This window comes from Fusarium oxysporum, chromosome V (assembly GCF_013085055.1).
Source record: "Fusarium oxysporum Fo47 chromosome V, complete sequence".
In the NCBI taxonomy this organism is placed as follows: domain Eukaryota; kingdom Fungi; phylum Ascomycota; class Sordariomycetes; order Hypocreales; family Nectriaceae; genus Fusarium; species Fusarium oxysporum.
The window spans coordinates 3,722,372-3,749,586 of NC_072844.1; the positions used below are offsets into that span (position 1 = coordinate 3,722,372).

The 27,215-nt window shown below is 49.6% G+C and overlaps 11 protein-coding genes across 11 annotated transcripts; 7 read left to right on the forward strand and 4 right to left on the reverse strand.

The window, feature by feature from the left end:
• Positions 1-1,194: 1,194 nt before the first annotated feature.
• FOBCDRAFT_38370 (uncharacterized protein) lies at positions 1,195-2,477 on the forward strand (the record flags this gene model as incomplete). Its single annotated transcript, XM_031185064.3, has 2 exons — positions 1,195-2,034; positions 2,108-2,477. Coding segments are annotated over 2 exons (1,068 nt in total), but the record flags the coding sequence as incomplete, so codon positions are not given.
• A 2,634-nt stretch (positions 2,478-5,111) lies between these two features.
• FOBCDRAFT_293794 (ketopantoate reductase PanE/ApbA C terminal-domain-containing protein) lies at positions 5,112-6,729 on the reverse strand (the record flags this gene model as incomplete). The annotated part of the gene is made up of 1 exon (XM_031185066.3): positions 5,112-6,729. The coding sequence occupies one exon, from the start codon at positions 6,727-6,729 to the stop codon at positions 5,323-5,325; it is 1,407 nt and encodes a 468-aa protein (XP_031040708.2). The 3' UTR covers positions 5,112-5,322.
• A 1,251-nt stretch (positions 6,730-7,980) lies between these two features.
• On the forward strand, positions 7,981-11,463 carry FOBCDRAFT_274637 (SNF2 family N-terminal domain-containing protein; the record flags this gene model as incomplete). The annotated part of the gene is made up of 1 exon (XM_031185067.2): positions 7,981-11,463. The coding sequence occupies one exon, from the start codon at positions 7,981-7,983 to the stop codon at positions 11,461-11,463; it is 3,483 nt and encodes a 1,160-aa protein (XP_031040709.2).
• Positions 11,464-11,519: 56 nt separating this feature from the next.
• Positions 11,520-12,540, reverse strand: FOBCDRAFT_38396 (ribosomal protein S11-domain-containing protein). Its single transcript, XM_031185068.3, has 4 exons — positions 12,422-12,540; positions 12,275-12,347; positions 12,024-12,184; positions 11,520-11,968 (listed from the first exon to the last, which is right to left on the reverse strand). The coding sequence occupies exons 1-4, from the start codon at positions 12,489-12,491 to the stop codon at positions 11,817-11,819; spliced, it is 456 nt and encodes a 151-aa protein (XP_031040710.1). The 5' UTR covers positions 12,492-12,540; the 3' UTR covers positions 11,520-11,816.
• Positions 12,541-12,677: 137 nt separating this feature from the next.
• On the forward strand, positions 12,678-14,365 carry FOBCDRAFT_224483 (ribosomal protein L30, ferredoxin-like fold domain-containing protein). Its single transcript, XM_031185070.3, has 3 exons — positions 12,678-12,781; positions 13,306-13,414; positions 13,587-14,365. Exons 1-3 carry the CDS (start codon positions 12,771-12,773, stop codon positions 14,211-14,213), a joined length of 747 nt encoding a protein of 248 aa, XP_031040712.1. The 5' UTR covers positions 12,678-12,770; the 3' UTR covers positions 14,214-14,365.
• Positions 14,366-14,373: 8 nt separating this feature from the next.
• On the reverse strand, positions 14,374-15,349 carry FOBCDRAFT_38406 (uncharacterized protein). The gene is made up of 2 exons (XM_031185071.3): positions 14,956-15,349; positions 14,374-14,906 (listed from the first exon to the last, which is right to left on the reverse strand). Exons 1-2 carry the CDS (start codon positions 15,292-15,294, stop codon positions 14,535-14,537), a joined length of 711 nt encoding a protein of 236 aa, XP_031040713.1. The 5' UTR covers positions 15,295-15,349; the 3' UTR covers positions 14,374-14,534.
• A 614-nt stretch (positions 15,350-15,963) lies between these two features.
• FOBCDRAFT_162204 (eukaryotic translation initiation factor 3 subunit 8 N-terminus-domain-containing protein) lies at positions 15,964-19,203 on the forward strand. The gene is made up of 3 exons (XM_031185072.3): positions 15,964-16,371; positions 16,444-17,420; positions 17,476-19,203. Exons 1-3 carry the CDS (start codon positions 16,038-16,040, stop codon positions 18,736-18,738), a joined length of 2,574 nt encoding a protein of 857 aa, XP_031040714.2. The 5' UTR covers positions 15,964-16,037; the 3' UTR covers positions 18,739-19,203.
• Positions 19,204-19,304: 101 nt separating this feature from the next.
• Positions 19,305-20,445, forward strand: FOBCDRAFT_224488 (uncharacterized protein). Its single transcript, XM_059609658.1, has 2 exons — positions 19,305-19,758; positions 19,818-20,445. Exons 1-2 carry the CDS (start codon positions 19,414-19,416, stop codon positions 20,247-20,249), a joined length of 777 nt encoding a protein of 258 aa, XP_059467246.1. The 5' UTR covers positions 19,305-19,413; the 3' UTR covers positions 20,250-20,445.
• A 123-nt stretch (positions 20,446-20,568) lies between these two features.
• Positions 20,569-21,689, forward strand: FOBCDRAFT_224491 (ribosomal protein S10 domain-containing protein). The gene is made up of 3 exons (XM_059609659.1): positions 20,569-20,667; positions 20,726-20,766; positions 20,839-21,689. The coding sequence occupies exons 1-3, from the start codon at positions 20,629-20,631 to the stop codon at positions 21,473-21,475; spliced, it is 717 nt and encodes a 238-aa protein (XP_059467247.1). The 5' UTR covers positions 20,569-20,628; the 3' UTR covers positions 21,476-21,689.
• A 293-nt stretch (positions 21,690-21,982) lies between these two features.
• Positions 21,983-23,407, forward strand: FOBCDRAFT_38420 (uncharacterized protein). Its single transcript, XM_031185076.3, has 5 exons — positions 21,983-22,293; positions 22,344-22,424; positions 22,475-22,587; positions 22,646-22,764; positions 22,821-23,407. Exons 1-5 carry the CDS (start codon positions 22,015-22,017, stop codon positions 23,273-23,275), a joined length of 1,047 nt encoding a protein of 348 aa, XP_031040718.2. The 5' UTR covers positions 21,983-22,014; the 3' UTR covers positions 23,276-23,407.
• Positions 23,408-23,601: 194 nt separating this feature from the next.
• FOBCDRAFT_293807 (armadillo-type protein) lies at positions 23,602-27,147 on the reverse strand (the record flags this gene model as incomplete). Its single annotated transcript, XM_059611834.1, has 6 exons — positions 27,059-27,147; positions 26,763-26,944; positions 26,370-26,711; positions 26,192-26,312; positions 23,792-26,142; positions 23,602-23,686 (listed from the first exon to the last, which is right to left on the reverse strand). Exons 1-6 carry the CDS (start codon positions 27,086-27,088, stop codon positions 23,602-23,604), a joined length of 3,111 nt encoding a protein of 1,036 aa, XP_059464988.1. The 5' UTR covers positions 27,089-27,147.
• Positions 27,148-27,215: the final 68 nt, after the last annotated feature.

The following is a 27,215-nucleotide window of genomic DNA, read 5'->3' on the forward strand; positions in this document are numbered from 1 at the left end:
TGGCCACCTCAGTGTGGTCTAGTCTCACGCTCTTCAAGCGAAGCGCGTTTCAAGTTGGCATTGTGCCCCAATAAGCACCTCCCCCCACCGTCTTTCTGTGTCATCTTTTCCAGCAGAGGTACATTTCCTAATTGTTCTATGCGCAGGGGCTTTACAATGGCAAATTGCCATCTAATCGGGAGAGCTTGTCTTCAAAGCAATGCTATTGCATTGTGCTCATATCCTTGCTAGTCATGATGGATGCCAGGGGTGGCTCTTGTTTCTATATCAGGCACCCTGGGGACCTTGCAATGGACATAAGATCGTCAAATTGACCACCCTCCAGACCCTGGCCTTGGTTAACAGGTAGTCTCCGCAGCCCAGCACTTGTCGGACGGGGATTGTTCTCATACCGGACTGGGCAAAATCTCCAAGTGCTTTAACCTGCAGCATGAACGCAGAGAGGCCAGTGATCCACTCCCTCTGCGACCCTGCTCTAGCTACTCCGTCATCAGACGATATAGGCCTGCCCTGGTACTGGCAACGCTTGCCAGGTTACTAGCCCTTGTGTTAAATACGTTTACTGACCCCAGGCCGGGAGCTAAAAGAGATCTTGTGAGGGGACGTATCCTATCATACAAAATAAAGCATTACCGCTTCTACAAACTCGCCTTCCTATCGACTGCCTTACTCGGTGCAGTAGTGGTATGTCATAATAGTATTCATCCTAATCAAGTCCTTCTCTTATGCCTTCTCTCCAAGACAGCAGCTTCGGATTGAATGCGCATTCAACACGCTCCTTTGGACTACTCACAACCGTTACGCTATTATAACTCCTGCCTGAGCTCACCCCCCCAACACGGCCCTCCAACGCCAGTCACCAGCGTCTCACTCAACTACGGAAACGGGAAAGCCTCTGGCCCGGTACCAATCAGTGAAAATTCAGACAATATATGTGGCAAGCTGCTTAGTAGCTAGTAACGCTATCGACTTACACTTCAGACGCAAAATACAATACCTAGAAGCCTAGCTCGACGCACACAAATCACACCGTTTTGGACGCCACTAAATAACCCTTTCTCTTCCTCGCCGTAGCCCGCAAGGGCTTCATCCTGTCAAATTCTTTCCATTCAGAGCCCAGCGGCCGTCCAGAGCGGTTCGCTCTGGAGGACCTCATGTATCGGAGGCACGCTGGCGGGCACCTATCGAGTGGGGGATTATACCGTGGACTACTCGGGTCAGGGCTCACAATCAGGACAGCAAAATCAACATCAGCAAGCATATGATACGTCACTTCATCAGCGTTCACGACACCAGCAGCCTCGGGCCTCTATTCACCATCCTGGAGGCCCGGCTGCTGGTATTCATGGCACTCCCGACCCGCATCACGGAAACCCTCATGTCCAGCACGCAGCAATGGCTCAACACCATCAGCATCCATCACCACAGATGGTCATGGACCCTTCTCATCTAGGACACCATCGTCTGGGGCCGCCTCAGTTTGGAGCCCCAGGACAAGTCATGGCCCCTATGTACCAGACTCTTTCGACCCCAACACCACCGAATCACCCTCAGCATTCTGTGCCTCCACCCGGCTCTAAGCGGCCACGACCCAGTGATCTTGATCTATCTGTTACAGGAATGGCTGACTTGGACCATTCGGATCTCAGTGGCATGCAACAGACACCTTTGGGAGCAGCATATGCTCACGCTGCCGCCGTGGCAGTTTCACAGCCTCAACACCAGCCTATACATCACCACCACCACCTCCCCGACTCGGAGCCACCTTCCAAGATGATGCGCCGCGACGACGGCTTAGGGGGAGCTCCAAGCGTTGTGGGACAAATTGGAATGCCGGATCCAGCACCTCGCCCCCGAGGTCCTAAACTGAAGTTCACGCCAGAAGATGACCAGCTGTTGATCGAACTGAAGGAAAACAAGAACTTGACGTGGAAGCAAATAGCAGACTTCTTTCCAGGACGATCTTCAGGGACATTACAAGTTCGATACTGTACGAAGCTCAAAGCTAAAACAACGAACTGGACCGACGAGACGGTACGTTAACCAGCAAACCAACCCTTAATCACCTCGGTGGTGTGATTAAAGAATTTTCTGACTTTCTCCCTAGGACCAAAAGCTTCGAACTGCCCTTCAGGACTACGAGAACGAGAAATGGAGAATCGTCGCCAATAAAGTTGGCACTGGCTTCACTCCTGCAGCGTGTCGAGAACGAGCTGAGCAGCTAATGGTTGAGGATCCAGCAACTTTGGCGGCTTTGTCACAGTCATTATCACCAGCTGTAGCCTCAAACGCGGAATCCGAAGAGCCCTTATATTCCCATCATCAGCTTCAATAATAAAAGAAAAATAATTATGCCAGCGGAGGGTTCATTTTATAATCGCGACGCATCAAAAACACCACATTCCCCTTTCAGAACGCTCCTTATTTCTTTACGATCATTCGACCTACGCCCAAACACATTCGCTTTTGCATTTGGCTGCTCTCAGCCAACATAATAACAATTACGACAACTTTATCAACGACCCCAAGGCCTTCTTCCTAGAGTTGTCGACTTGAGCACACCAGTTTCAGCCCAGGTAGGGCACAGCGCACCCACGACTTGTTTCTTTTATCCCTGTATTAATTTCTTTTGTTCCGTGCTTACAGGCCGTTTCATTCTTCTTTCGTATTCGAGACTGGCCTTTTTTTTTTTGTCACGAACCCTTTTTTTAACATTAATCATACTTCACTTCCCCATTCCCCTTCTCAAAAATTGTCTTGTATTCCATTTTGTTACGTCTATGATCTCCTATGTCGCTTTACGAAAAACTATAGACCTGGGAGCCCCGGAAAAGGAGAAAGAATTATTTACATGCACTTAATATTCCCCATCCTTCAGCCAGGGGAAACCGTCCAATCGCTTGGGATATGTGGCTGATCACACTTTCTTGTCACTTATTACCCTTATCTTATAACTATATTCTACCTCTTAATCATTTATGTACGGGAGCAAAAGCAGGATCATGGGCGGAGCAGGTTTCCTTTTTTGGCGCAGCGTATTTTTCGGGTTTGTGTATGTAGAATGACGGACGAACAGGAGCATATTGTGATGTTTCTTGATACCACAAAAGAGGAAACGGAGCATGTAAGCGTAGAGCACGAAAGGCTGGGGCTGGGGTGGCTGGATTCGGATTTGGGAGACGAAGTCGAGTATAGCTATCGGGGTGCCATGATTCAGGAACACTTGGAAGACGAAGGCGCTAGATAATAGAAGACAAGATCTGCTTGATCATCATCAGAATCACGCCATGAGGCTCCTCTCTCTCAGGTCCAGAGTAGTGACGCTAGAAAGATGAGAAAATGGAGCCGGTTCACCTCGACTCCGAATGTTGTGATGCCCTATAATTGAAGCCTTGAAACAAGATATAACGCCCAAACTGCAAAGGTTCCCTCGGATCTGGCTCAGAGCACCCCCCCTGTATGCTTTGTCTCACCGGAACCGGTCTCCACAGTTGAGCTAGACGAAACGAAAGTGTTTATGCTTTAAATCCCTGCCACACTCCGTGCATATCGTCCCTGCCCATGAGATGTAGGCATGTATGTATAGGGGGCCGCTGCGATCAGTTACGATATAGGTAGGGTAAGGCGGGACCTTGCCACGTAGCTATCTGTACAAAGACAGTGCTGTACGGCACAATCGCCATGGTTGCCGACTGGCGGGGGCCAACCCTGAAGGAAGGCTGCCAGTGAGCGGATGGAGCCGATGAAACGGAGGGCAAAGGGCCCTTTGGGTGTCATGTCACCTGTGGCTTTAAGGCGGTCGAGTCCATCCCACCGGTGTCCTCGTGATGTTAATACTTTGTCGACAGGCTATATGACCAGAAGAGTACAGAAGGCCCGATCTTGGCTGTGATGGGATGAGTTGATGTTGCTTGCTGTTTGCCTGACTTTGAGAGAGACCCGCCTGGTTCTGATTAACTTGTTGCATTACATCGCATGGGATGCGAGTCACGGCGCTAAACGATGGCGTTTTTTGAGCTGGAGCTACGAAAAGTAACAGTTATTCAGATATGCGGGTGCGAATGCGTGCTGGCTCTGTGACGAGCTGCGTGGTGTCTCATTGTGACGTGTTGTGAGGTGAGCAGGAATGGGACAGTATGTATCCATGTGCGAGCGCGCGTCTGTAAGAGACGCGTTGAGCGGTCACACGACGCCAAGTGCAGTCTTGCAGCGGGCGAGAGGAGGTAACACAAGATGTAAGTCGTGTAGCTTGCTGTGTTTGGACGATCTTCATGCTCAGGGGTTGAGGTCGTGTCGAGCCACGGCTATCGAGGTCATCTCAGAGCTGAGAGCATGAAAGAGCAGCAGCTGTGCCACGTCTCATCACAGCTAGGAAGCAGGCAAGACAACAGTACCTACATGTCGGAGAGCCGGGGAACGTAGAGGGTTACCGCCGCTGAAACATCTCGTTTGAAATCTCCGATGTGCAGTCTCTAAGCGAGGCATTATGGCTGGCTGATGTTGTTGACTTGATGTAGGTACTGCATAATATCATAAAGCAGACTGCCCGATCTGTGAAAAACTAGGCCTGAAACTGGCTTCAAGTCCCGGTTGCTACACTGACGATGCGTGATAAAACTTGGGGCACAACACCCCCTTCCAGTCTTGGTCATGGATTTGTCAACCCCCCGTCGACCGAGACTTTCTGACCCATCCCAGGGCTATAACGGTCTGAGTTTTCAGGTCACATCGGCCAGAGATGGATAGGATAGAGAGGAGAGGGAGGTTGGGTCGATGACGGCGGTGTTTGGTGATGATGCATTGCGACGCTGAACTTGGTTAAGATGCCTGCATGTTTCTTTTTCGCCCCACGAGAGAGATGGGCTTTAAAACGTTTGTTTCATCTGGTTGGCAGAGCGGTTTTCGAGAGGGTTAGCGCGAGTCGATAACCACCTGTCTTATGGCCTATATCACTGAGTCTTATAAGTTGGGTTGAGTTTAGACCCCTGGTAATCGAGACCGAGGAAGAAACAAACGCAGCCAAACAAAACGAAACGAAACACGCCACTTCCGGGAATTCCCAGTCGCCTTGTCAAATGCGACAGGACATATCCCCCAATGCGGATTTGAGCCTTGTTAATTCATTATCTCGTGCTGGCTTCTTTTGCAAGGATGCAGACGTTGGCCCGGAGCCGATCACAACCCTGGTCAGCCAAAATCTGCCAGGTGCCTATTTGGACAACACTCATGGCCCATGCTCATCCAATGTGCGGAGGGAAGTTGGATTGACCACAACTGATGGCAGGGCACGTCCCCGGATCTCCAATAGCCATGACTCTGTCATCATTTTCCTGCATCTGTCCCGGAACCGTTGAAGCAACTTCCGAGTTGATCCACATCTAGGGTTCTGCCAGCCTCCACCAGCTCGACCAAGGTGCCGTGGCCCGTAACCTCTAGTCCCGGGTCTAGGAAGGCTGCCATCTCAACTAGCCAGCCGTTGAAGTCCCTGATCTCGGTTGATCTGCCGGCACGCACGTCTTGCAGCATGGAGCTTGTGTTCTCCCCAACTTTGTGACCCACTCGATAGATCATGTCCTTCAGCTGAGGATGGGAGAATCTTTCATGCAGACTCTTGAGGGAGAGATCGATGGTCGTCTCAGGCTCGTCTGGTAGACGTCCTTCCTGCAGTCCAATGATTTCTGCGCTGCTCTCGTGGGCCACTAGAAGTTGGAGCACTTGACTTGCTTCGCTTAGAAGCTGGTCAATGACTCGTGCGAGCACTCCATCTGATTCAATGAATAGAGCTCCATTTTTGCACCCCAGAAGAGCTGTCAAAGGGTTGATTACCGCGTTAACGACGAGCTTTTCCAATTGCAGAATCCAAAGTTCTCCCCTAGACACAGACCTAGCCTCTAGGTAAGGGGCTTCCACTAGCTGCTTGACTAAGTAAGCTGTTTTCCCGAGCGAAATGGAGTTCGGGAGAACCGCTCCGACGACAACATCAGCTTGGGAGGCATGAAAACTTTTGAATGTTCCCTGGGATGTCACTCCATGTGTTGTGACACAAGCTAAAAAGTTGGGCTCATGGTTGCTATGATAGCGATGGGAAACGTATAAGGATCCATGAGGAGGCCACAATTTCGACATTCCGTTTTGAGCGAATAACACAGTGCTGTTTCGGTCCAGGTATCCTCGAACTCGGTCAACCTGTGGTAGGGCAGCCGAAGCCTTGGTCAAAACGATGAGGTTCTTTAACTTTTCGCCGTCGGCGACCTCTCGCACTGGGCCAAAATCTGGCTCATTCTCTGTCCACCATTCGATATCGAAGTCTTTGTTCTTCTCCAGCTTGTCCTGACGCAAGATTTCAATGCCGTCACTCTCGATCCATTGTTCCAAGAGCTCCTTTCTGTGAACAACCAATGTGATTGGGGGCCTGTCAGGCGCTTGGGCCAGTGAACTTGCGAAGAGGCGGCCTAAGTTACCTACTCCTAGGACATAGATCCGCTGGTCGGAATCACCAGAAGCAGACGAGGTTGAAGGGTCAGAACCATCGTAAGAAGCAAGGTTTGACAGGTTCCATGCAAACAGCGTAGGGGTCGGCCTTACGTCATTGCAACATACTTCCAGCCATGAGGGTCTCTGAGAATACATTCTGACTGAAGCGACTGAAGCGAGAGGCCAAATCCGGCGTGGACGGGTAGCAATCTTGAGGCGGTGAGACTGATTAAATTTGAAGAAGATAGACCGCATTTTGAACCCTAATAGATTGGAAAGTCTGACTGTATTATACGAGGACCGGTAGTGCCGGCACTTGCAGCGAGATGGACTTGTTGTCAGTCGATCATAGGCGCTAGATGTGTCGTATGTTCCTGATGGAGACGCGCTGTCATTGGGAAGCTGAAGACGGGACCCAATTGGGAGAGATTTATCGGACCGATATTGAAAACGTAGCTTCTATTGAGTTTGGATAGTGGGATAGCCCAGAAAATGGCGATTTGTTATGGTTCGACTATATGCAACTCATTGTGGATGTAGTTAAAAATAAGGAAGGTGGTGATCTGAACTCAATGCTGGGGCGGGTGGAGTTGGTCTCACAGTGTAGGTACCAAGGTCGAGGTAATTGCACTGTATTTCCAAGACAGCCCAGCAAACTAGCAACTGTAATTCAGACTCGAGATCTTTACAAAACAAATTGAACTACTTTAGTATAGTAAGTACCGACATACTGTTGCTATATAAGTTACAATAAATTACGATTCGAAGTGTCTTTCCAACACGCTTGAAGTCGTGAAGTGGTCTCAACAGCTCATGCCTAAGCTGAACTTAGACAGATGAGAAGTGCCCAGCTATGGTTCAGTTGAAACATACTTCAGTGTAAATGAAGGATACAAGAAAGAAGATACAACAGTAAGCATAAACTAACAGTTGTTGCTGGTAACTCTACCTCAGGCACCTCAGTTGAGGTGCACATCGATTTCCAATTAACAGAGACCCGCTTGGTGCCTGGCTTCCTGTGCGTACCAATCAGCACACGTTTCTCTCGAAATTTAGCACGCCCTGCAGCCTAGACTCGTCTTTCATCTTCACTTCCTCGACGTCATTACAGCTTATTATTTGCGTACAAAGGCGACTTCAACTTTTCGCAACTGATTGATATTAACATTCCTCACTTTTCCCTCCAGGATTCCAGCCTCAGATGAATTTTCAGATCCGCTAAGGTCTTTCAACGAAGCTAGAAGCGCGTAATCAAGTGCAACGTAATCCATACAAATTCGGTGCATTCTCATTCACGCACATTTTCAACCTCCTGTCATTACCCAGAAGTTTCAACCCATCTCAGGCTTTCGCTGAATCATGAGGATGAGGACTCATCAGTGCTAACTCACCATACCCGGCTATATTCTCATTTTGTAAAGCGCAGAACCGATTACTCGCTCTCTCCTTACCCGAGAGCACGAGAAGTGCAACTTTGTGAACTCTGCAACCAGCACGCCCTTCACCATGGCATTTGAAGATACGGTCTCAGATAATCGAGAAGTCGACAAAGCAGCACTTCTTGATCGAATGGTTGCTGTTGCACAACAAAGCGCATCTCGAGATGATGAAGACAAAGAAGAGCAGCCGAACACCGAAGGTCTCAATGAAGAAGATGCGCTGCGCAATTTGACTGGCACCGTAAGAGATCAGAATGATCTTGAACGCGACATCACACTCCAAGCCAATGCTGCGCTCAACGAAGCTGAGGACAAGAAGGATCAAAACCGCATCGAAAAGTTGGAAGCCACCAAGCATCGGCTTCAGCTTCAACTGGACAAAGAGAAGAAACGCCTAGAGAAACTTGCTCACAGTAATGTCTACCAAACTCGGAACATCCAGAAGGAAATCGCAAAACTCGATGAAGAAATTAGACAAGTTAGCAACGACATCTCTGATTTCCAGGCACGAATAAAGAAGCGTCATGAAGAAAGCTCTGTGGATGACTCAACTAAGTCCAAGTCTACCAGGCTTCCCGGTGAAAGCCACCGTGACTTTCTGATTCGAACCGGAAAGATTACACCATTTGCCAAGATTGGAGGACCACGACCTGCAGGAATTCAAGGCCAACTCGCCGATACAATTCTGGATGCAGAAGAAGAGGCAGCAGCTGAACAGCTTGGAGGAGAGCTTGAAGGGCCTGCTTCGCATCAAAGACTTCGCAGACCTGGATTTGCTGACGAGCTTGATTCGGAACCTGAACCCCCTCAACCAGCCCCAGCTGTTGAGAGTGAGTTCTCGTTAAGGCCAAGGAAAAAACGTCGCGTTCAAAAGGAGCGTAGCCCGTCTGCGGATTTTGAACCCGAAGCATCCGGTTCTGAATCTCACGATGATGATGTCTGGAAGCAAGGGAACGAGGATGATCTAATTAGAGAGCAACGCCGTCAGAACAAAGCCAAGGCTAAGGCTGCCGATCAAGAGCAGATCGATCTTAGTAAGATCGACGATGGCAATGAAGTCCATTTCAAGGCCCGGTTGAACGACTGGGTGACTCGAAGAAGTCGTGCACGGAGGGCTCGGAAGCAAGCAGTCGACGTGTCTACTGATGCAGGAGAGAGCGACGATGAAGAAGAAGAATGGTTCAAACCAGCCCCTGACTTTCCCGACTACAACTTTGGCGATGATCTGAAACTGCCTGGGGATATTCACCCGTCGCTCTTTGGATACCAAAAAACAGGCGTACAATGGCTTGCCGAACTTTATAAGCAGAACGTCGGAGGCATCATTGGTGACGAGATGGGTCTGGGAAAGACTGTACAGCTTATTGCCTTCATCGCAGCTCTTCACTACAGCAAAAAGCTACGCCGTCCTGTCATTGTTGTTGCGCCTGCTACACTTCTGCGACAATGGGTGAGTGAATTTCACCGCTGGTGGCCACCACTTCGTGTGTCCATCCTGCACGCTTCTGGCAGTGGTATGATGAATCCCAAGTTCGAAGACGAGTATGATCTGGATCATTTCCAGCCCTTAGCCACCAAGTCAGAAAAGGCTGCTCAAAGAATCGTCAACGGAGTCGTAAAAAGTGGGCATGTCTTGGTAACGACGTACACTGGCCTTCAGACATATGCCGAGACTTTGCTGCCAGTTGAATGGGACTACGCAGTTTTGGATGAAGGACACAAAATTCGCAACCCAAACGCCGAAATTACTGTTACCTGCAAAGAACTCAACACGCCGAATCGTGTTATTCTCTCAGGAACACCAGTCCAGAATAACTTGACCGAACTGTGGTCGCTCTTTGATTTTATCTATCCTATGCGGTTGGGAACCCTCGTCAATTTCAGAGCACAATTCGAGATCCCAATTCGTCAAGGTGGCTATGCCAACGCATCCAATCTGCAGGTCATGACAGCGGAGAAATGCGCGGAAGCACTTAAAGAAACCATTGGAGAATATCTACTTCAGCGCCTAAAGGTCGATGTCGCCGCCGATCTCCCAGAAAAGACGGAGCAAGTGTTGTTTTGCAAATTAACTGATGGCCAACATAAGGCGTATGAGACTTTCATCAAATCGGATGAGGTCTCGGCCATCTTGAATCGAAGGCGACAATCACTTTATGGCATTGACATATTACGCAAGATCTGTAACCACCCAGATCTGCTAGACAAGACTCTGGGAAAGAAGGCAGGCCACGACTTTGGGAACCCTAAGCTATCTGCGAAACTGCAGCTCACAAAAGATCTGCTACAAAAGGTCATGATTCCCAATGGACACAAGACGCTCCTCTTCTCACAAGGTAAACAAATGTTGAACATTATCGAGAAGTGCATTAGCGAATGTGGAATCTCTTATGTGCGAATGGATGGAGAGACACCCGTCGACCAGCGCCAGCCAATGATTGATAGATTCAATGAAAGTCCGGATATTCATGTCTTCCTCATGACAACTCGCACCGGAGGTTTAGGAACTAATCTCACTGGTGCTGATCGCATCATCATCTTTGACCCTGACTGGAACCCTTCAACAGATCTCCAAGCTCGAGAAAGAGCATGGAGACTCGGTCAGAAGAAGCCGGTAAAAATCTACAGACTTATGACGGAAGGGACCATCGAAGAGAAGATATATCACCGCCAGATCTTCAAGCAGTTCATGACGAACAAAGTCCTGAAGGATCCAAAGCAGCGTAGCAGTTATGACCTGTCAGACCTCTACGATCTCTTCAGTTACAACACAGGAGAAGATGCGAGTGCCAACCGAAGCGAGCTCTTCAAGAAAGCAGAAGTTGAACTTCCTTCCGGCGATGGCGAACAGGAGCAAACGTCAGAACCAGCTCAGAATGTGGCAGGCGGAACAGACGTGGAGAGCAAAGAGCTCCGGCAGATGGGACTGGTAGCTGCTATGGAAGACTTCCGAGAAGATAAGTCTGTCCACGATGAGAAGCGCATGTTGGACGGTATCTTCGCAAAGTCAGTCAACAATGCCTACGACCACGAGGCTATTGTGAACGGGCCTCAGAAAGCACAGGCGGACATTTCTGTTCTGCAACAAGAAGCAAATATGGTAGCCCGCCAGGCTGCAGCACACCTTCGCCAAGCTGGCGCAGAGGCGCGAAGAATTCCCATAGGCACTGTTACATGGACTGGTGAGGTCGGGCAGGCTGGCCGTCCTGGGGCTAACCGTCGCCGTGGAGGACCAAGCTCAGCAGCCATCATGAGTAACTTGGCAGACCGTCAAGGTCTTGATACAGGGAGTGGGGGAAGTTCTCGTTCAGGAACTCCTGGCGCAGATAAGAATTTAAAGTCTAAAGACTTTGTGGCCATGATCAAAACATTCATCAACCGCCACAACGGTCGAGTCCCCAGCAAAATGTTGGTAGACCACTTCAACCCCTACTGCCCGGGCAAGAAGCAGAGCGACGAGTTCAAAGCAGCTTTAGATAAGGTTGCAGTATTGAACAAAACTGGAGGTGCCGGTAGAGGAATCTGGACACTCAAGCCAGGTGTAAAATAACAGGGATGAACAAGGCATGATTTGGCGAGGAGTTCAGGGATCAAGATCGCATATCGTAGACATAGCGGCTTATAAATGTATACAATTGCTTTTATCTCACTACATCATATGCCGTCAACCGTACAGTTGCAAAGTATCACATCATGGAACAAATCTAACAAGCAGGATGATTCATAGGCCTTCTTCGGGCGAATTCATAACTGTCTACTGCGTCCTAACCCATAACCTGACCAGGCTCTGCAGTGTAGACTGGAGACCAGGCGAAAAAGCCGTTCTCCTCGTGATTCTCAACGCCACAGAGAAACCAGATAGCGAATCTCCTGTCCGATCCAAGCCACCCATGTGCGAGCAGCTTAGAGACGACGACCACGGCGACCACCCTTTCTGCGGGTAGAGTCGGAGGGAGTAGGGGTAACGTCCTCAATTCGGCCGATCTTCATGCCAGCACGGGCGAGGGCACGGAGAGCGGACTGGGCACCGGGACCGGGGGTCTTGGTACCGTTACCTGCATGTAAATTAGGATGACTGTCTGAGTGAGGGGTACTCCCAATTGAACTTACCACCAGTGGCACGGATCTTGATGTGAAGAGCGTTGATGCCAAGCTCCTTGCAGCGGGCAGCGACGTCCTGGGCAGCCAACATGGCAGCGTAGGGGGAGGACTCGTCACGATCGGCCTTGACCTTCATACCACCAGTAACACGGGTGATGGTCTCACGGCCACTGGAATCACCCAAGTTAGCCTCATTGAACCATATAACACAGCAATTTTCTCCTCCAAATTTCATGTTCCTCATTCATGGGCTGACGAACCTCAGATCGGTGACGTGGACGAAGGTATCGTTGAAGGAGGCGAAGATACGGGCAACGCCGAAGACCAGCTCGCCTGTTGAAACATTTTCATTAGTCCATAATCTCTTCCTCAATCTGCTCGAAATTCGTCCAGAGGTGGTCGCATACCATCGCGAACGGAGGGTCCGAGGGAGATGTTCTCCTGGGGAGCGCGGGTGGTGGTCTTCTTGGGAGCCATTTTGAAGGGATGGGCGACTGCTGGTTATTTCGTCACTTGGCGGTTGAGAATGAGGATCTCCAAATATTATTTGGATGCGTCGCACCAAAAATTCGGTGGACGAGCTGCGGGGGCGGTGGAGCGTGGCAGAATTGGCAGTTCTTGCTAAACCCTACAGGGACCCACCGAAAATTTCGGCTGAAAATTTCTCTTAGCAAAAAGGCTGGCGTTCCCTTCCTTCAACCCACGCTTCTGACCGACAACCACTAACCGACCTCTCCAACAGCCGTCGCCGACAAAATGGGTGCTACGTATGTGATTCCTCCCTGAGGACGTGGTCGATATGGGCAGATGCCCTGGTTCTCGAGATTTCTTTTGCTTTGCGGATTGCCGTGGTCCTCTCGCTGGAAAGTCGCGGTCTCTGAATTGAGTCGTTGACCGCCAGCTCGATCTTTCTTGAGCTTCTCCCTCAATTGTCCCTAGGCTTGGAACACAGTTTGGGCATTGAGAGATGTTGCTTGGGGTGTTGGAGATGAAGATAAAGTACTCTTCTTTCCCAAAATCATTATCGTCGAATTGCGCGCGGTCGCTGAAATACGCACCACAGACCAATTCTTCGAATATCTTTCTTGAACTCTATGTTTGAGGCGTTGTCGGATGAGCGGTCAAGGAAATCACCTCGATCCTCGTATCATGGTCTTCCAGCTCACCGATTAAAGACATGTTTCGAGTTAGCCAAGCAGAGAATGCTGCATTGCAACAGTTCTCGCACCGGCGCTCTGTTCCATACCACGTCCTGTGGTATCGTGGACTGCGAGCTAATCTGATTCTATAGCGTTCCTACCAACGACCAGATCCTGGTCCCCGAGACCCTTCTCAAGAAGCGCAAGTCTCAGGAGAAGGCCCGCGCTGAGCGCACCGACGCCATTGAGAAGAAGAAGGCTGTAAGTACTATCCTCTTTTTACTCTGGCACTATGATGGAAAACATACATTCATCAACTAGACTCCGGTCGATGCTGTTGATAGTTAACCTTCTTTCGGGTCTGACATTGCCTGACTGATTCCAATCATTTCTTCAACCACTTGCAAGACATGGACTGACCAGTTTGAAATAGGCCAACAAGGAGAAGCGTCAGGTCATCTTCAAGCGTGCTGAGAAGTACGTCCAGGAGTACCGTGATGCTGAGCGTGAGAAGATCCGTCTTCACCGCGTCGCCAAGGCCGAGGACTCTGCTTTCGTCCCTGCTGAGGCTAAGCTGATCTTCGTCGTCCGCATCAAGGGTATCAACAAGATGCCCCCCAAGCCCCGCAAGATCCTCCAGCTCCTCCGTCTCCTCCAGATCAACAACGGTGTCTTCGTCAAGGTCACCAAGGCCATCACTGAGATGCTCAAGGTCGTCGAGCCCTGGATCGCCTACGGTTACCCCAACCTGAAGACCGTCAAGGAGCTCGTCTACAAGCGTGGTTACGGAAAGGTCAACAAGCAGCGTGTTGCCCTCACCGACAACGCCATCGTTGAGGAGAACCTCGGCAAGTACGGCATTGTCTGTGTTGAGGATCTCATCCACGAGATCTACACTGTCGGCCCCAACTTCAAGCAGGCCTCCAACTTCCTCTGGCCCTTCAAGCTCTCCAACCCCACTGGTGGCTTCCGCCCCCGCAAGTTCAAGCACTTCATCGAGGGTGGTGACCTTGGTAACCGCGAGGAGGCTATCAACGCTCTCGTCCGCCAGATGAACTAAGCGTTGGTTTTCTAAAAAATGGCTTTTAAGGGATCGGTCGTTAGGACCTAACGGATTCAAAAAAGATTTGCATTTGACTGCTCGGCGTTCTTATCATGACAGGGGATATGGCAATTGATACCGTGATTAATGACACCCGAGTTTTCAAATTATTCTATCAGTGATTTCCCGTGATGTGAAGCAATTGTGAAAAGTTTTCTCACGTGCCGTCTGCATTCTCGCCATACATGGGAGGGGTATTAATAATACCAACTATACATGTGGAGAACCACTTTTAAATCTATGGATCTTGAATCTTCAGATCTCTAAAGGTTGAGTATTCTACATCTTGATATCAAAGCTTGTGCCACAACCACAGCTGCTGGTAGCAAGTGGGTTATCAATGATCTTGAACTGCGAGCCGATCAACTCCATTGTAAAGTCGACTTTGCTGCCCTTGAGGAGATCGAGAGATGGCTCATCGAGAATGATCTTAGGGCCCTCTTCCGAGGTTGTGGCCGGATCAGCGTCATCGGGAATGTACTGGAAAATCGTATCGTCCTCGTTCACGATGGATGACCACTCGGCGGCGTCCTTGGCTGGTAAAGTAACAAGGCTCATGAGATATTGGAAGCCATGGCAACCACCACTCTCGACTTGGATCCTTAGGGCGAGATTCGGATTGCCATCCTTTTCCATGATCTTGTTGAGACGCTTTGAGAGTCAGCAGTGCCTCCATGGGATCTTTCCTTCTTGCAATTACCTTGGCAGCTCGTTCAGTAATTTCCAGCATCATCTCATTGCCATCCTCATCTTGTTGGGGATTCAATATAGCCCGTGTCTTCTGTCTGATAGCAGTAGTCGAGAATTGCCTCGTAGCTGTTTCCCTTGACTTAACGTCCCACGACCGTCTAGGATGAGCATATGTTCTGGATTGTGCAATGGTGATATGAGGGGTTCGTAGTCGAGATGAGGGAGTGCATCGTGGAATAAGGAACTCGAGAGGCGTTGAGGTCTGGGGCGTCGTTGTGTAGCTTCGTCGTGCAAGTTGAATAAAAGAAGTGGCGGTCGATTGCGCATTAGCGCAGTGGATTCGAGCCATTATGAAAGCAACAGTTTGAAGGAATTGAGGTTGTAAAGATGATGTTGGAGGGAAGTGGAATTACGTAGCGCATCTATGCTGAGAAATCCATGTCACAGGCCGATTCCGCTTGCCTCCCGGACCTCGAAATTCTTCTACGGCCCGGAGACCGAGAGAACCTGGAGGGCAAGGTCCGGCTCAACGACGGATAAGTCTCTTTTACCGCCGTTGTATTCCGAGGTTCACCAATGCAGAAATCTTTATATGACAACATTATGATAAGAATAAATTAATCCCTTGAATTTTACTAGCCTGGTGAAGGCTCTGTTGATCCATCATCTGCCTTTTGTTACTGATACATTTTTCTTATGCTGCGGTAAAGTTTGTCAAAGAATTTATACCGTGTATAAAGACGGGAGGGCACAGAAGATGGCTTCAGACTTTCGGCTGGTTACGCATAACTCTAGTCAACACTGTAATTACTATTCTCTCATCGTCGATAGTTTTTACCAAATAGCATGATCAATGGATACCTTTAAACTACTCAAAGCTCATGCTCACAACTCAACTCGAAGCTTGTGACTCATGTCATCTCAGCCACTTACAACCAATCTGTGGCTGTGCGCCTATCAGCTCGGTTGCCCCAGCCCCACCCTAACATCCCACACTGAATGAATTTTGTTTTTGGAAGGAACAACCCCGCCCACTGACTTGAGCCAGGCCAGCCCAACAGACAAGTTTCAGTGTCAAAGAATTTGCCCAGCATGTCTCGATTTTTCCGCGGCGGCGACGACAGCTCTAGCGACAGCTCCAGCGACGAGGAGGAGCTCTACTCCGAGGAGGAGGAAGAGGAGGAGCAGCAAGACTCCCAGGAGGATTCTTCCGAGGCCGACAGCGACGACTCGAGCAGCGACGACGAGGGCGGCCGAGGAATCAACAAGTTCTTGAAGGACGCATCCTCCGATAGCGAAGACAGCGACGATGAAGTACGAGCCAAAGTCAAGTCCGCCAAGGACAAGCGCCTGGATGAGTTAGAATCATCTATCAAGCAAATCGAGAACGGTCAAAAGAACGGCGACTGGACACTCATCTCTGCCGGTACGAGAAACACTGTCGAGTTTTTTTTTTCTTGCCGATTATTTGGTCCAAAATACTAATAGGAATATTCAGAATATGAGAAGCTCAACCGTCAGGTCGCCAAGCTGCCTGGCAGCCGACCCCCCAAGCCTTACATCCGTATCCTCGCCGAGCTCGAGGACTTCATGAACGAGTCCCTCGCCAAGCAGAAGGTCACCCCCAAGAAGATGAACGCCATCCAAGCCCGATCTCTCAACGCCGTCAAGCAAAAGGTCAAGAAGACCAACAAGGAATACCAGACCCAGATCGATGCCTACCGAGCGGACAAGGATGGCTTCATGGAGTCCTCAGACAACGAGCCCGTTGCCCCTGCTCCCAAGTCCAAGAAGGTTTCTCTCCAGGTCGACGCTGCTCCTACCGAGGAGGGCGACGACGATGGTTTCGCTACTGTCGGCAAGGGTGGACGCACACTCCAGTACACCCCCGAGGGCATCTTCAAGCACCTGCGAACCATTATGGAGTCCCGAGGAAAGAAGAACACCGACCGAACAGAGCAGATCAAGACTATGGAGAAGCTCCACGAGATCGCCACCACCCCCTACCAAAAGATCCGTGTTCTCCTTACCCTGGTTTCTACTCGGTTCGATGTTGGCTCTGGCGGCGCTGCTGCCATGTCTGTTGAGCACTGGAAGGCTGCTGAGAAGGAGCTCTCAAGCCTTCTCCAAGTCCTCGAGGACAACCACGACTATGTCGTTGTCGAGAACGCTGAGGAGTGGGACGACGACGACAAGCCCCCTACCCTGCAGGAGGGTGAGAAGCACATCAAGGTCCCTGGCAGCATTGTCTCTTACATCGAGCGTCTTGATGACGAGCTCGTCCGCTCCCTCCAGAGCATTGACCCTCATACTTCCGAGTACATCGAGCGATTGCAAGACGAGGGTGCTCTCTACAACATCATCTTCCGTGGCCTGCTCTACTATGAGTACCTCCGAAAGGATGACTCTCTTGAGATCCCCCAAGATAGCGTGAACCGAATCGTTATGCGCCGTTTGGAACACGTCTACTTCAAGGTAATTTCCCAGCCTTTTCTTCTACCTGTTTTCGCATTAACTAACATTTCTTCAGCCCGCCCAAGTTGTCAAGACCTTCGAGGAGAACTGCTGGAAGGTTGTTGGCGAGACCGTCGAGTCTGTCATCACCCCCCGCGACCAAGCTCAGAACGCTGGCAACCTCGTCAATGTTCTCTGCAACTACCTGTTCAGCAACAGCGACGGTATTATTCGTGCCCGAGCCATGCTGTGCCAGGTTTACTTCCTCGCCCTCCACGGCGAGTACTACAAGGCCCGTGATATGATGTTGATGTCCCATCTTCAGGAGAACATCCCCAACTTCGATGTGCAGAGCCAAATTCTTTACAACCGTACTCTGGTGCAAGTTGGTCTTTGTGCTTTCCGCAAGGGTCTTGTTTACGAAGCCCAGAACACTCTCCAGGAGATCTGCGGCAGTGGTCGCCAGAAGGAGTTGCTCGCTCAGGGTGTCATGATGCAGCGATACAACCAAGTGTCTCCTGAGCAGGAGCGCCTTGAGAAGCAGCGACAACTGCCCTTCCACATGCACATCAACCTCGAACTCCTCGAGTGTGTGTACTTGACATGCAGCATGCTCCTCGAGATCCCTCTGCTGGCCCAGACTGGTTCATCTCCTGATGTCAAGAAGCGAGTGATCAGCAAGACCTACCGCCGTATGTTGGAGTACCATGAGAGACAAATCTTCACTGGTCCTCCTGAGAACACCCGCGACCACGTGATGCAAGCGTCCAAGGCCTTGGCTGCCGGTGAGTGGAAGAAGTCGATTGACTTCATCCACAGCATCAAGATCTGGGACTTGATGCCTAGCGCTGAGGAGATCAAGACCATGCTCTCCAAGCAGATCCAGGAGGAGGGTCTGCGAACCTACCTCTTCACCTACGCCCCCTTCTACGACACCCTCTCCATCGAGACCCTCAGCACCATGTTCGAGCTTGACTCGACCAAGGTTGCGGCAGTGATCAGCAAGATGATCAGCCACGAGGAGCTCGCTGCCTCTCTGGACCAAGTCACATCCACCGTCATCTTCCGCAAGGGTGTCGAGCTCAGCCGTCTCCAATCGCTTGCTCTCGCCCTATCAGACAAGGCCAGCGCGCTCATCGAGAGCAACGAGCGAACTCTGGAGCAAAAGACACAGGGAACTTCAAACGCATTCGAGCGACAAGGAGGCCGAGGCCGAGGAGGACAGAGACGGGGTGGCGGACAGGGCCGAGGAGGAGCGCGAGCAGGTGGCAACACGCAGCGACAAGCTGGTGGAACACAGTTCACAGGTGGTGCGCTGGGAGCGGCTGTCCGGGGTTAGGAATTGGGGAATGAACGAGATGAGGCGTCTTAGTCGTTTGCATTTTGCATGGGATGGTTTCTTTTAATGAAAAGGGGCGAAGATGCGGAAGCACTCGCTACGTGTCACTAGGTCGAAACGGAATATGGATACATAGAACTCGTCAACATTGCTTGTGCTGGTGCTGGTGCTATGCTGTGAGATGAGATGAGAGATGACAGGAAGAGTAGATTAAAAGTCTTTACTGTAACGAACGAATCCATGAGATGAAAGTTATTTGAGCTGCACAACCGACTCGTATGTGCAGTGTCAGGGTCTATAGATAGTGAAGATATGAAGTTGGGATGCTTGCACATTAGATCATTGTACACCAAATTGGCCACCGACCATGAAAAGATAGAGACAAGATATAATATGCCCTGGATATAATACTCTAGTTCCACCTCCGAAGCTAACGACTCTTACCTGAAGTTTCGGACTTTCGAGGTTGAGCGAAGCGCGCAGTTCAACGAGAGACGGACGGGATGACTAAGTTGGCGCGCGGATCAAGACCGATTCCATCAGTCAGCGATTTCCAATCTCGTCGACTTTTTCCCTTGCGGATATGGACGGCCTGTGAGTGGTCCAAAGTGTTCCCAAGCTGGAGACATCATGAGGTAGACTCTTCTGTTTTTGTATATTTTAGTGACATTTTCCATGTCTCTGTCCTTTTTCCCCCTTAATATTCTTTTGTCAATAATGAGAGCCATTTGGCGGTTGCAACACTGTAAAAACGTTATACCTTTAAACAAGATCAGTTCTCAGACGTTGCCACTTGGGCTGTTTTCGTTTCGGGTGGCTACATCCGCGAAATCTCATATTTCGACTGCTTCTTTCGTATCTCCAAGTAAACACCAGCAAACAGTCATGTCTGAATCAAAACCTCAAGAAGAGGCAAAGCCTGTGGAGAATGCTGAGACAAAGACGGAGGAGGAGTTACCACCGCTGTCTGATCATGAGTTTAAGATCTATAACCGGGCGGCCGACCACATGGAATATTTTGTAAGTCTCACTTCCATATATAATAGAAGCCATTCTTTATCTAATGTACTGTACTTCAGCACAACAACTTTCGAAGATCATGGAACCTCCTATGGAATGCCTGCACCAACAACCGTCGACCCCAAGGCATGTCACTAAAGCAGTTTATCATGGAAGGCCTCCAATTCGCTGAGCATCTCACCATGCACCACAACATCGAGGAGACATACATCTTCCCCGTGCTAGCTAAGAAGATGCCCGAGTTCCGAGGAGGGCGCGCCGAACTTCTTCGCCAGCACAAGCAGATCCATGCAGGTCTGGATCACTTCGAGGAATACCTCAAGAAATGCAGGACGGGAGACGAGGAGTTCGAACTCAGTGTGCTCAAGACAAAGATGGAGACTTGGGGCGAGGTGCTGTGGAAGCATCTGGACCAAGAGGTTGAGACGTTGGGGGCGAATAATATGAGGAAATACTGGACCAAGGAGGAGGTGATGAGATTACCCATGTGAAAGAGGCCCATGGCTTGTTATTTAGCTGTGCTGTTAATCCATGTACCTACATATAAAGAGCAGAATGTGCCATGTGTGAGGAGGGATTGGGGAGATACTTGATGCTGTTCGGGGATGTCTATGTAAATGGGATACGAAGACATTGATGCTTGACCCCTGAATTCAGGTCAAATATATTAACAACCATTCATTCAAATACTTAGCAACCTGAAAGCTGCCAATTTGAGAGTATTTCTTTTGTTAGTCGTATACACGCGCGCTTAGAGTGTGGATCCTACGATTTTCTGGGTGGGGATAATTGATATTCCACCCGTACACATCTCGAACCAATTTTCGAGCATCATCGCTATCGATCGACGCCCAGCGACAGGCAGGCAAGATGATGCGCCAAAGTATAAGACCCTTGCGGGCTTTCTCGGTATGAAATCTACGACCAAAACACTCTCAATTGGCTCGTCAGCTAACATCTGTGCCAGTCCGAGGTGTCATGGATTGCCCGCCGAACACAGGCCTCACTGTACGTCTTCCTCGCCGAATATCAACTCGCTACGACGATCGATTGCAAGACCATAAATATTGACTGATTTAGGGCCAAGCCAGGAGATCTGATCCCAAACAAAGTGGAGGAGTCTCAACCAGAAAAAGGTCCTGAACCTCGATTCCCTCGCTCCATCCAAGCCCTACACCTCAAGCCTCTAAAGCGCGAGGCCGAGCACGGCATCCCCTCGTGCGATCTCCAGCTACGATCCTACAGCGTCCAGCCCCTCGAATTCTTCTCCGACTTTGCCCTCCGCGCCGCCTACTACCTCGGCCTGCCCGCCTACGGCCCCGTGCCTCTCCCCCGCATCACAGAGCGCTGGACCGTCCCCCGAGACAACTTCATCTTCAAGAAGTCGCAGGAGAACTTTGAGCGAAAGACACTGCGACGCCTTATCCAGATCCGCGATGGGAACCCCGAGACGGTGCAGCTGTGGCTGGCGTACCTGCGCAAGCACCAGCTCTACGGCGTGGGAATGAAGGCCAACATGTGGGAGTTTAGCGAGCTGGGCGTTGGAAAGAAGATGGATGCGCTGCCGGAGGCGGAGAAGGGTGAGATTGATGCAAAGTGGTCGCATCTTGGACAGACAAAGACGATTGGCACGGTGGAAAAGGTTGAGGAGTTGCTTAACCAGCGGAGGTTCCGCGAAGCTGCTGGTCTTAGGGTTCCTCCTACAACGAGCGTGTGAGAGGGAGTTGAAGACGTATGGAATGAGTTTGAAGTCCTCGTCTCTGGCCCTGAGAAGTAGCCGTCTTGTTTGGCATAGACAGAAGAAGGACTTTATGTGTACAATAGCCCATAGAAGGCTCCAATTTTGTAAAATCAACGCTTTGGAATGACAAAAGTAATCTCCCAATATTGAAGGGAGTGAAGCTTTTACTAAGTCATTTGTTTGTTGTCCCCATCGAGTTATCATATTATGATGGTGCTTCCAAAATTCAGATTTGGTGATATGATTACCGCGGCCATCAGCGTCAACCAACCAACAATTGCCCCACGACTCCAATTATAGTATTAAATAGTAATAACTGCTATACTCATTTCATCTCTTCATCTTTCGGTCGTTGCCGGCATTCTTGAGCTTTTTCACAACGCGAAGCAAGGCGCCCCGGTAGATGCATACACAATCTCGAACCACTCACGACTCAACCTCAGTCTCAATCTCGACCTCACTTAGACTCTCTTGACCCACAGACTCAATTCCTCTCATTGAGCATCACATCAAACATGTTGAAATCAGCAATCACAAAACCTCGAGTGATTTTCTCGGGCATCCAACCAACGGGCATACCTCACCTAGGAAATTATGCAGGCGCACTTCGACAATGGGTTAAGCTACAAGAAAGCCATGCAGAAGACAGACTCATCTACTCTATCGTAGATCTCCACGCTATCACAACACCTCAGCCAGCGGATGTGCTAAGAAAGAGCAAGAGGGAGGCATTAGCTGCCTTGTTGGCCATCGGCATTGATCCTGAGAAAGTGACTTTGTTCTATCAGTCTTCTGTAAGATCTCTTTACACCTTTGATCATACAGTCACTAATATCATGAGCAGGTGCCCGCTCATTCGGAACTCATGTGGATTCTCAGCTGTACAGCATCCGTTGGATATCTGTCAAGAATGACACAGTGGAAAGTCAGTGTATATGTCTAAAGATGTCAACGTCAATGCTAACTCTCATTCAGAGCAAACTCAACATAAGTGACAAGTCGAACATGAACGACAAAGCAGCCAGCAATCTCAAGCTCGGCCTGTTCTCATATCCCGTTCTTCAAGCTGCCGATATTCTTGTACACAGGTTCGTGGTGTACTCATTCCCAGCATAGCACAGGATAGGCTGACACTCATATCTGCAGAGCAACTCATGTTCCCGTTGGTGAAGATCAGAGACAACATCTTGAGTTTGCGCGAGAGTGTGTAACAAACTTCAACGCAGCTTATGGCAACCATCTAGTATCTCCCCAAACTACCACCTGTAAGTTCAAGCTCCCACCTTCTATCCTCTAGCCCAAACTGAAAAGTTGCGTATAGCCCCTGTCCAAAGAGTCATGTCTCTCCAGAAACCAACAGAGAAAATGTCAAAATCCAGCAAGTCACCCAAATCACGCATTTGCATCATCGATAGCCCCGAAGAGATCAAGGCCAAAATCCAAGCTGCAACAACAGACTCCATCCCAGGGATAAGTTATAACAGAGAAGAACGACCAGGAATCTCGAATCTGCTGGACATCATGGCCATTTTCGATCCCGAGGGGAGAAAGGCCCAAGAGCTTGGAGAGCAGTACAATGATCTTTCACCGAAGCAGCTCAAGGAGATGGTTAGTGATGCCGTCATTGGTGGTTTAGATGGGATTAGGGACCGATATACTGAGCTGCTGAAAAAGGGGGATGGGTACCTTGATTCGATCGAGGCGATTGGCGCTGAAAAGGCACGCAAAAGTGCTGAGGAAACCATGCAGGTTGTCCGAGAGGCTGTTGGGCTATAAAAGAATTCCACGTAAATCATTCGTACATTAGACTTGCTGCTTTGAAAACTGTGGTTAGGAGACGACGAGCTGTGTCTTTTAAAAGAGATGATAGCGGGCTACTAATAGATCAACGCACCCAACTGATCACACCAAGATCGTTATGAAGTTAATATGAAGATCATTTTGTGAAGATTCATCTTTCCATATTATGATATGTATTTGCAGGGTAAGCAATGTCCCCAAACTCTCATGCCCAAGGTATCTTCATGTGCTCATTTTGTTCTAACCATCCTAGTATTTGATCTAACTTGTCCTTCTATTGAATTATTTAACTCCTGTTCTATTCATGAGGCGTAAGCAAAATTTGAGCCTCGCGCCGACTGCCAAAAGTCTCTGACAACCTGATTTGTCGCCTTGGCTCCCCTAAGACTGTGATATTGTCAGTACTGTATAAAAGAATGAAATGGAGCTTGGATGGCAGTTGTGGAGGATATTCCAAGGCAGGGCGTTCTGAAAGAAGGGGGGATGCTGTACCTAATGATCTTCTTCAAGAACATCGATTTGTCCTGAGGGGTAACCTTTGTACTAGGAAAGGTCTCATGTGTGAGACCAGCCTCAAGCCAGCTCTTGGCCATGGGGTACCGAGATACCAGCTTCTTGAGGGGCTCGCTCAACTTGTCAAGCTCACTTCTGGAAGCATTGCCCCCAAGGTTTCTAGCAAGAGTCCGCGAGAGCAAAGGCCCCAGCATTTGCATAGCTTGCTGGGCAACATCATTAAGTTCTTGAGAATCATACTTAATGCTGACAAAGGTAGCCTGTTTGCCTGATGTTAGTTTTGGTGATGGCGCCCAACTGTCAACAGCCGATCTTACCCAGAACTCTGCTGCACTTGCTTTCGGGAGTGGCTCCTTTCCGTCCAATACCTGAAGGGTGAAGAGAAAGAAGAATTCGGCAGCGTCGGAAGGCTGGAGGCGAAGTAAAGTAATGGGGCGCTTGTTTAAAAGGCGTGTTACGAAGTCAATGCCGTTTTGTGTAAGTTCGGTGTCTACCTCGTAGTCTATTGTAAAGTTGACGGTTAGCTGAGTACGGAACGTTGGGTCGCGGAACCTACTGGGTAGCTGTTTGAGCAATCCAATTACCCAGAGAAGCACAGAGTTTAACATGTCTTGCTGGTTGTCGAGTCCATCATGTTCAAGCGAGCTGACGAAAGAGCAAGCAGTCTTGACGAGCAGGCCAACTCTTGGTGTTTGAAGATTCTGGTTCGTCAAATACTGTGCAACGCTCTGTGGTGGCAGTACAAAGGGACCAGGTTCAGATTCTGAAAACCCACTGCGTAGGACACTGCAGATGAGCTCAACAACCTCACCGCTGGTGTTGAAGGCCTCTTGAATCTCGCTGATCATCGACATGATGCTTCCTTGGAGCTGAGCAAGATGAGGATCCACGGCTCGAGTGCTGGCCCTGCTACTCTCCAGATCAACTGATAGCTCGGCTGGGGCTTGGAGACCTTTCCCAATGCTGGCCAGGCATCTCAGAGACTTCAGTGCGGTGTGAAGGGCAGGACTCTCATCAGGGGCAGCATATGAGCAGGTGTAAACAGCACAGCATGGCATAGGGCTGCCGTCGTAGGATCTTAGAAGGTCCAGAGAACGCTGGACATCAGTCTGAACAAACTCGAGAAGGCGACCACACGCTGAATATTTCGGGTTTGAATCAGGCATCGCTTGAATGACTGATGCAATACCACCGACTACCTTCTCGCTAGCGCCGCAGTCAAGCCGTCTTCCGGATACTAGGCTCTGATACTCGTTGAGAAAGCTGTTGGCTTCTGTATGAAGATATCCGCGACAGGAACCGCATAACCTGTGAATGGACTTTGCTGCGGCGTTGGCCATTGCATGTTCTCCGACCACGCCAAAGATGAAGTTCAGCACGGGGTGTAGCTCAGAAACGTTGCGCTCGAAGTACTCTGTGTAGCGGGCAATCAGAGAGACGCACGTTTGCTGAACCTTAGGAGGAATCTCGGACTGGCCTGAACGCAAGATCGCGAACAGGGATGACTTGAAAACCACGGACAGCGCATCGTCACCTCTGTTTGTCTCGCTGATGCAATCGGCAAGTCCACCCAAACAAAAGGCCGCTGCTTCGAGCTGAGGCCACGACGAATCAGACAAAGCTTTCAGAACAAGGTCCGCAAAGGTAGACACGAGCTGTGGTCCTACCAATGTAAATACGGACTGAAGAAGATCGACTACATCCTTTCTTGCTTCATGGAAACTTATCCGTTCGTTCGAATCCCACGAGTGGAATTCTTCAGCAGGTGGGTATGTGATTTTCTGCCATGCATTCGAAACAGCTTGCAGAAGATGGGAACGAGCTCGGGGAACCCAGGTTCCAGTTGACTCCTCATCTGAATACGTTAGATCAGTCAAGGTCTCAGCATAAGTCAGCCAGAACTCGAGAGCTGGGACAAAGATCCTGTCTTCCTCAATAACATAACCTCGAGCAGCGAGTAGACCGCATAGATTTGAGAGCAGTTTCTGACTCCTGCTGTCATCGCTTTGCATGAATCTCTCAATCTTCGCCTCTCCAAAGGCCAAAAGGAGCAAGCCGTATTGTAGAGAGTCAAACTCAAAGTCTCCTTGCACTAGTTTCTCATAGCGACCTTGAGACCAGGGGGAGTCAAAGAGTTGAGCAAGGTTGGCGAAATGGGTATCGCTCAGGAACATTAAACAGTTGGATAACAGATCTACCATTAGTTCGACTGATACACTGTAAAGTTCGTCGACTGTCAAGGAGGTGATTACTGCTGTGATCAAGGGTCCGATGGGTTCCGAGAGTCTTGTATCCTTGGACGATGACTTTTGAGCGAACCAAACCCACGACTGTATATTTCGTTAGCGAAATACAGAATACAGGGCTGTGCTTGCCTACCTGTAGGCATCGAATTGCGTCTTCATGGGCTTCTTCAGTTGTCGTTTGCGGTGACATGCTGCGACTCATCAAAGCCACTGCATCGGAGCTATTCTCCAAGATGGAACCATAGATACCAATACTGCCACTATGTTAGCATGCGAACAGTCGACCATGAAGCGACGCGGAAGGTACATACTTTTGCACGGAGTTCAGGTTGATCTTGGCAACCTCATCGAAAACGTTCGTCAATACCCAAAGAGCAGCCTGTGCTTGTGATGGCTCCACGCGCTCCATAAGCGAAACCGTATCGGGTCCTTCATCGAGGGCATTTGGTAGACACGATTGGCCTGAGACTAAACAGAATATGAGATGTCGGATGAAACGACTCCATAGTTGGTGAAAGTTGATGAAGAAAGTCGCAAGGGCTGATGCAAGTTTCCGGGCAACCAACGGCGAGCTTTGGCTGCGCAGCGTATCAAGGTAGTGATTTATCAATAATAGTAACAGCTCAGATGCATCTTCAGGTGAAAGGGATGAGCTACAGAGAGGATTAGTGAGAGGCCAGTAACAATAACAAAGACATGAATACCTCTCATTATTGAGTTTGATGACGATGGTGAGTGCGCCAAAGAACTTGACCTGTTGATCAGGCTTCTCCAATAAGATACGTGCAAGACCCCAAGCTTCAGGAGTCCCTTGAAGACGAGATAAGGTTGCTTGTGTCTGAGCAATCACTTCGGGAGGATTCGGTTGGTACAGTGAGAGAATGAGCTATAGAGGCGAGAAAAGTTAGTCAATACGATGCGATTTGCTGCGCTTCACGACAGCAGAAGCCTCTCCTTTATTGATTCAAGCGTAGAAAAGAATGGCATTGATTATACATACTCTCTCAACTTCTGCTGGGTCTTCGGCCATTGTTGGAAGGATTGTGTAGGTCACTCAAACATGCGATCACTGGGCTCAAGAGGCATGCCCCGCCATAGAGTGAAGGCTGGTGGGGGTTGAAAAATGGCAGCCACAATGACCATGAAAGGAAGGAAAG

Coding starts and splice junctions, on each gene's coding strand:
- FOBCDRAFT_224491 (XM_059609659.1), top strand. CDS start 20,629: ATGATGCGCCAAAGTATAAGACCCTTGCGGGCTTTCTCG. Junction 20,668..20,725: donor GACCCTTGCGGGCTTTCTCG/GTATGAAATCTA, acceptor CATCTGTGCCAG/TCCGAGGTGTCATGGATTGC. Junction 20,767..20,838: donor CGCCGAACACAGGCCTCACT/GTACGTCTTCCT, acceptor TGACTGATTTAG/GGCCAAGCCAGGAGATCTGA.
- FOBCDRAFT_38406 (XM_031185071.3), bottom strand. CDS start 15,294: ATGGCTCGAATCCACTGCGCTAATGCGCAATCGACCGCCACTTCTTTT. Junction 14,907..14,955: donor TTACTGAACGAGCTGCCAAG/GTAATTGCAAGA, acceptor TGACTCTCAAAG/CGTCTCAACAAGATCATGGA.
- FOBCDRAFT_38396 (XM_031185068.3), bottom strand. CDS start 12,491: ATGGCTCCCAAGAAGACCACCACCCGCGCTCCCCAGGAGAACATCTCC. Junction 12,348..12,421: donor CGGACCCTCCGTTCGCGATG/GTATGCGACCAC, acceptor ATGTTTCAACAG/GCGAGCTGGTCTTCGGCGTT. Junction 11,969..12,023: donor CAAGATCCGTGCCACTGGTG/GTAAGTTCAATT, acceptor ATTTACATGCAG/GTAACGGTACCAAGACCCCC.
- FOBCDRAFT_224483 (XM_031185070.3), top strand. Junction 13,415..13,586: donor CCATTGAGAAGAAGAAGGCT/GTAAGTACTATC, acceptor AGTTTGAAATAG/GCCAACAAGGAGAAGCGTCA.
- FOBCDRAFT_224488 (XM_059609658.1), top strand. CDS start 19,414: ATGTCTCTGTCCTTTTTCCCCCTTAATATTCTTTTGTCAATAATGAGA. Junction 19,759..19,817: donor CCGACCACATGGAATATTTT/GTAAGTCTCACT, acceptor ACTGTACTTCAG/CACAACAACTTTCGAAGATC.
- FOBCDRAFT_162204 (XM_031185072.3), top strand. CDS start 16,038: ATGTCTCGATTTTTCCGCGGCGGCGACGACAGCTCTAGCGACAGCTCC. Junction 16,372..16,443: donor CTGGACACTCATCTCTGCCG/GTACGAGAAACA, acceptor AGGAATATTCAG/AATATGAGAAGCTCAACCGT. Junction 17,421..17,475: donor TGGAACACGTCTACTTCAAG/GTAATTTCCCAG, acceptor ACATTTCTTCAG/CCCGCCCAAGTTGTCAAGAC.
- FOBCDRAFT_38420 (XM_031185076.3), top strand. CDS start 22,015: ATGTTGAAATCAGCAATCACAAAACCTCGAGTGATTTTCTCGGGCATC. Junction 22,588..22,645: donor GCCGATATTCTTGTACACAG/GTTCGTGGTGTA, acceptor TCATATCTGCAG/AGCAACTCATGTTCCCGTTG. Junction 22,765..22,820: donor ATCTCCCCAAACTACCACCT/GTAAGTTCAAGC, acceptor AGTTGCGTATAG/CCCCTGTCCAAAGAGTCATG.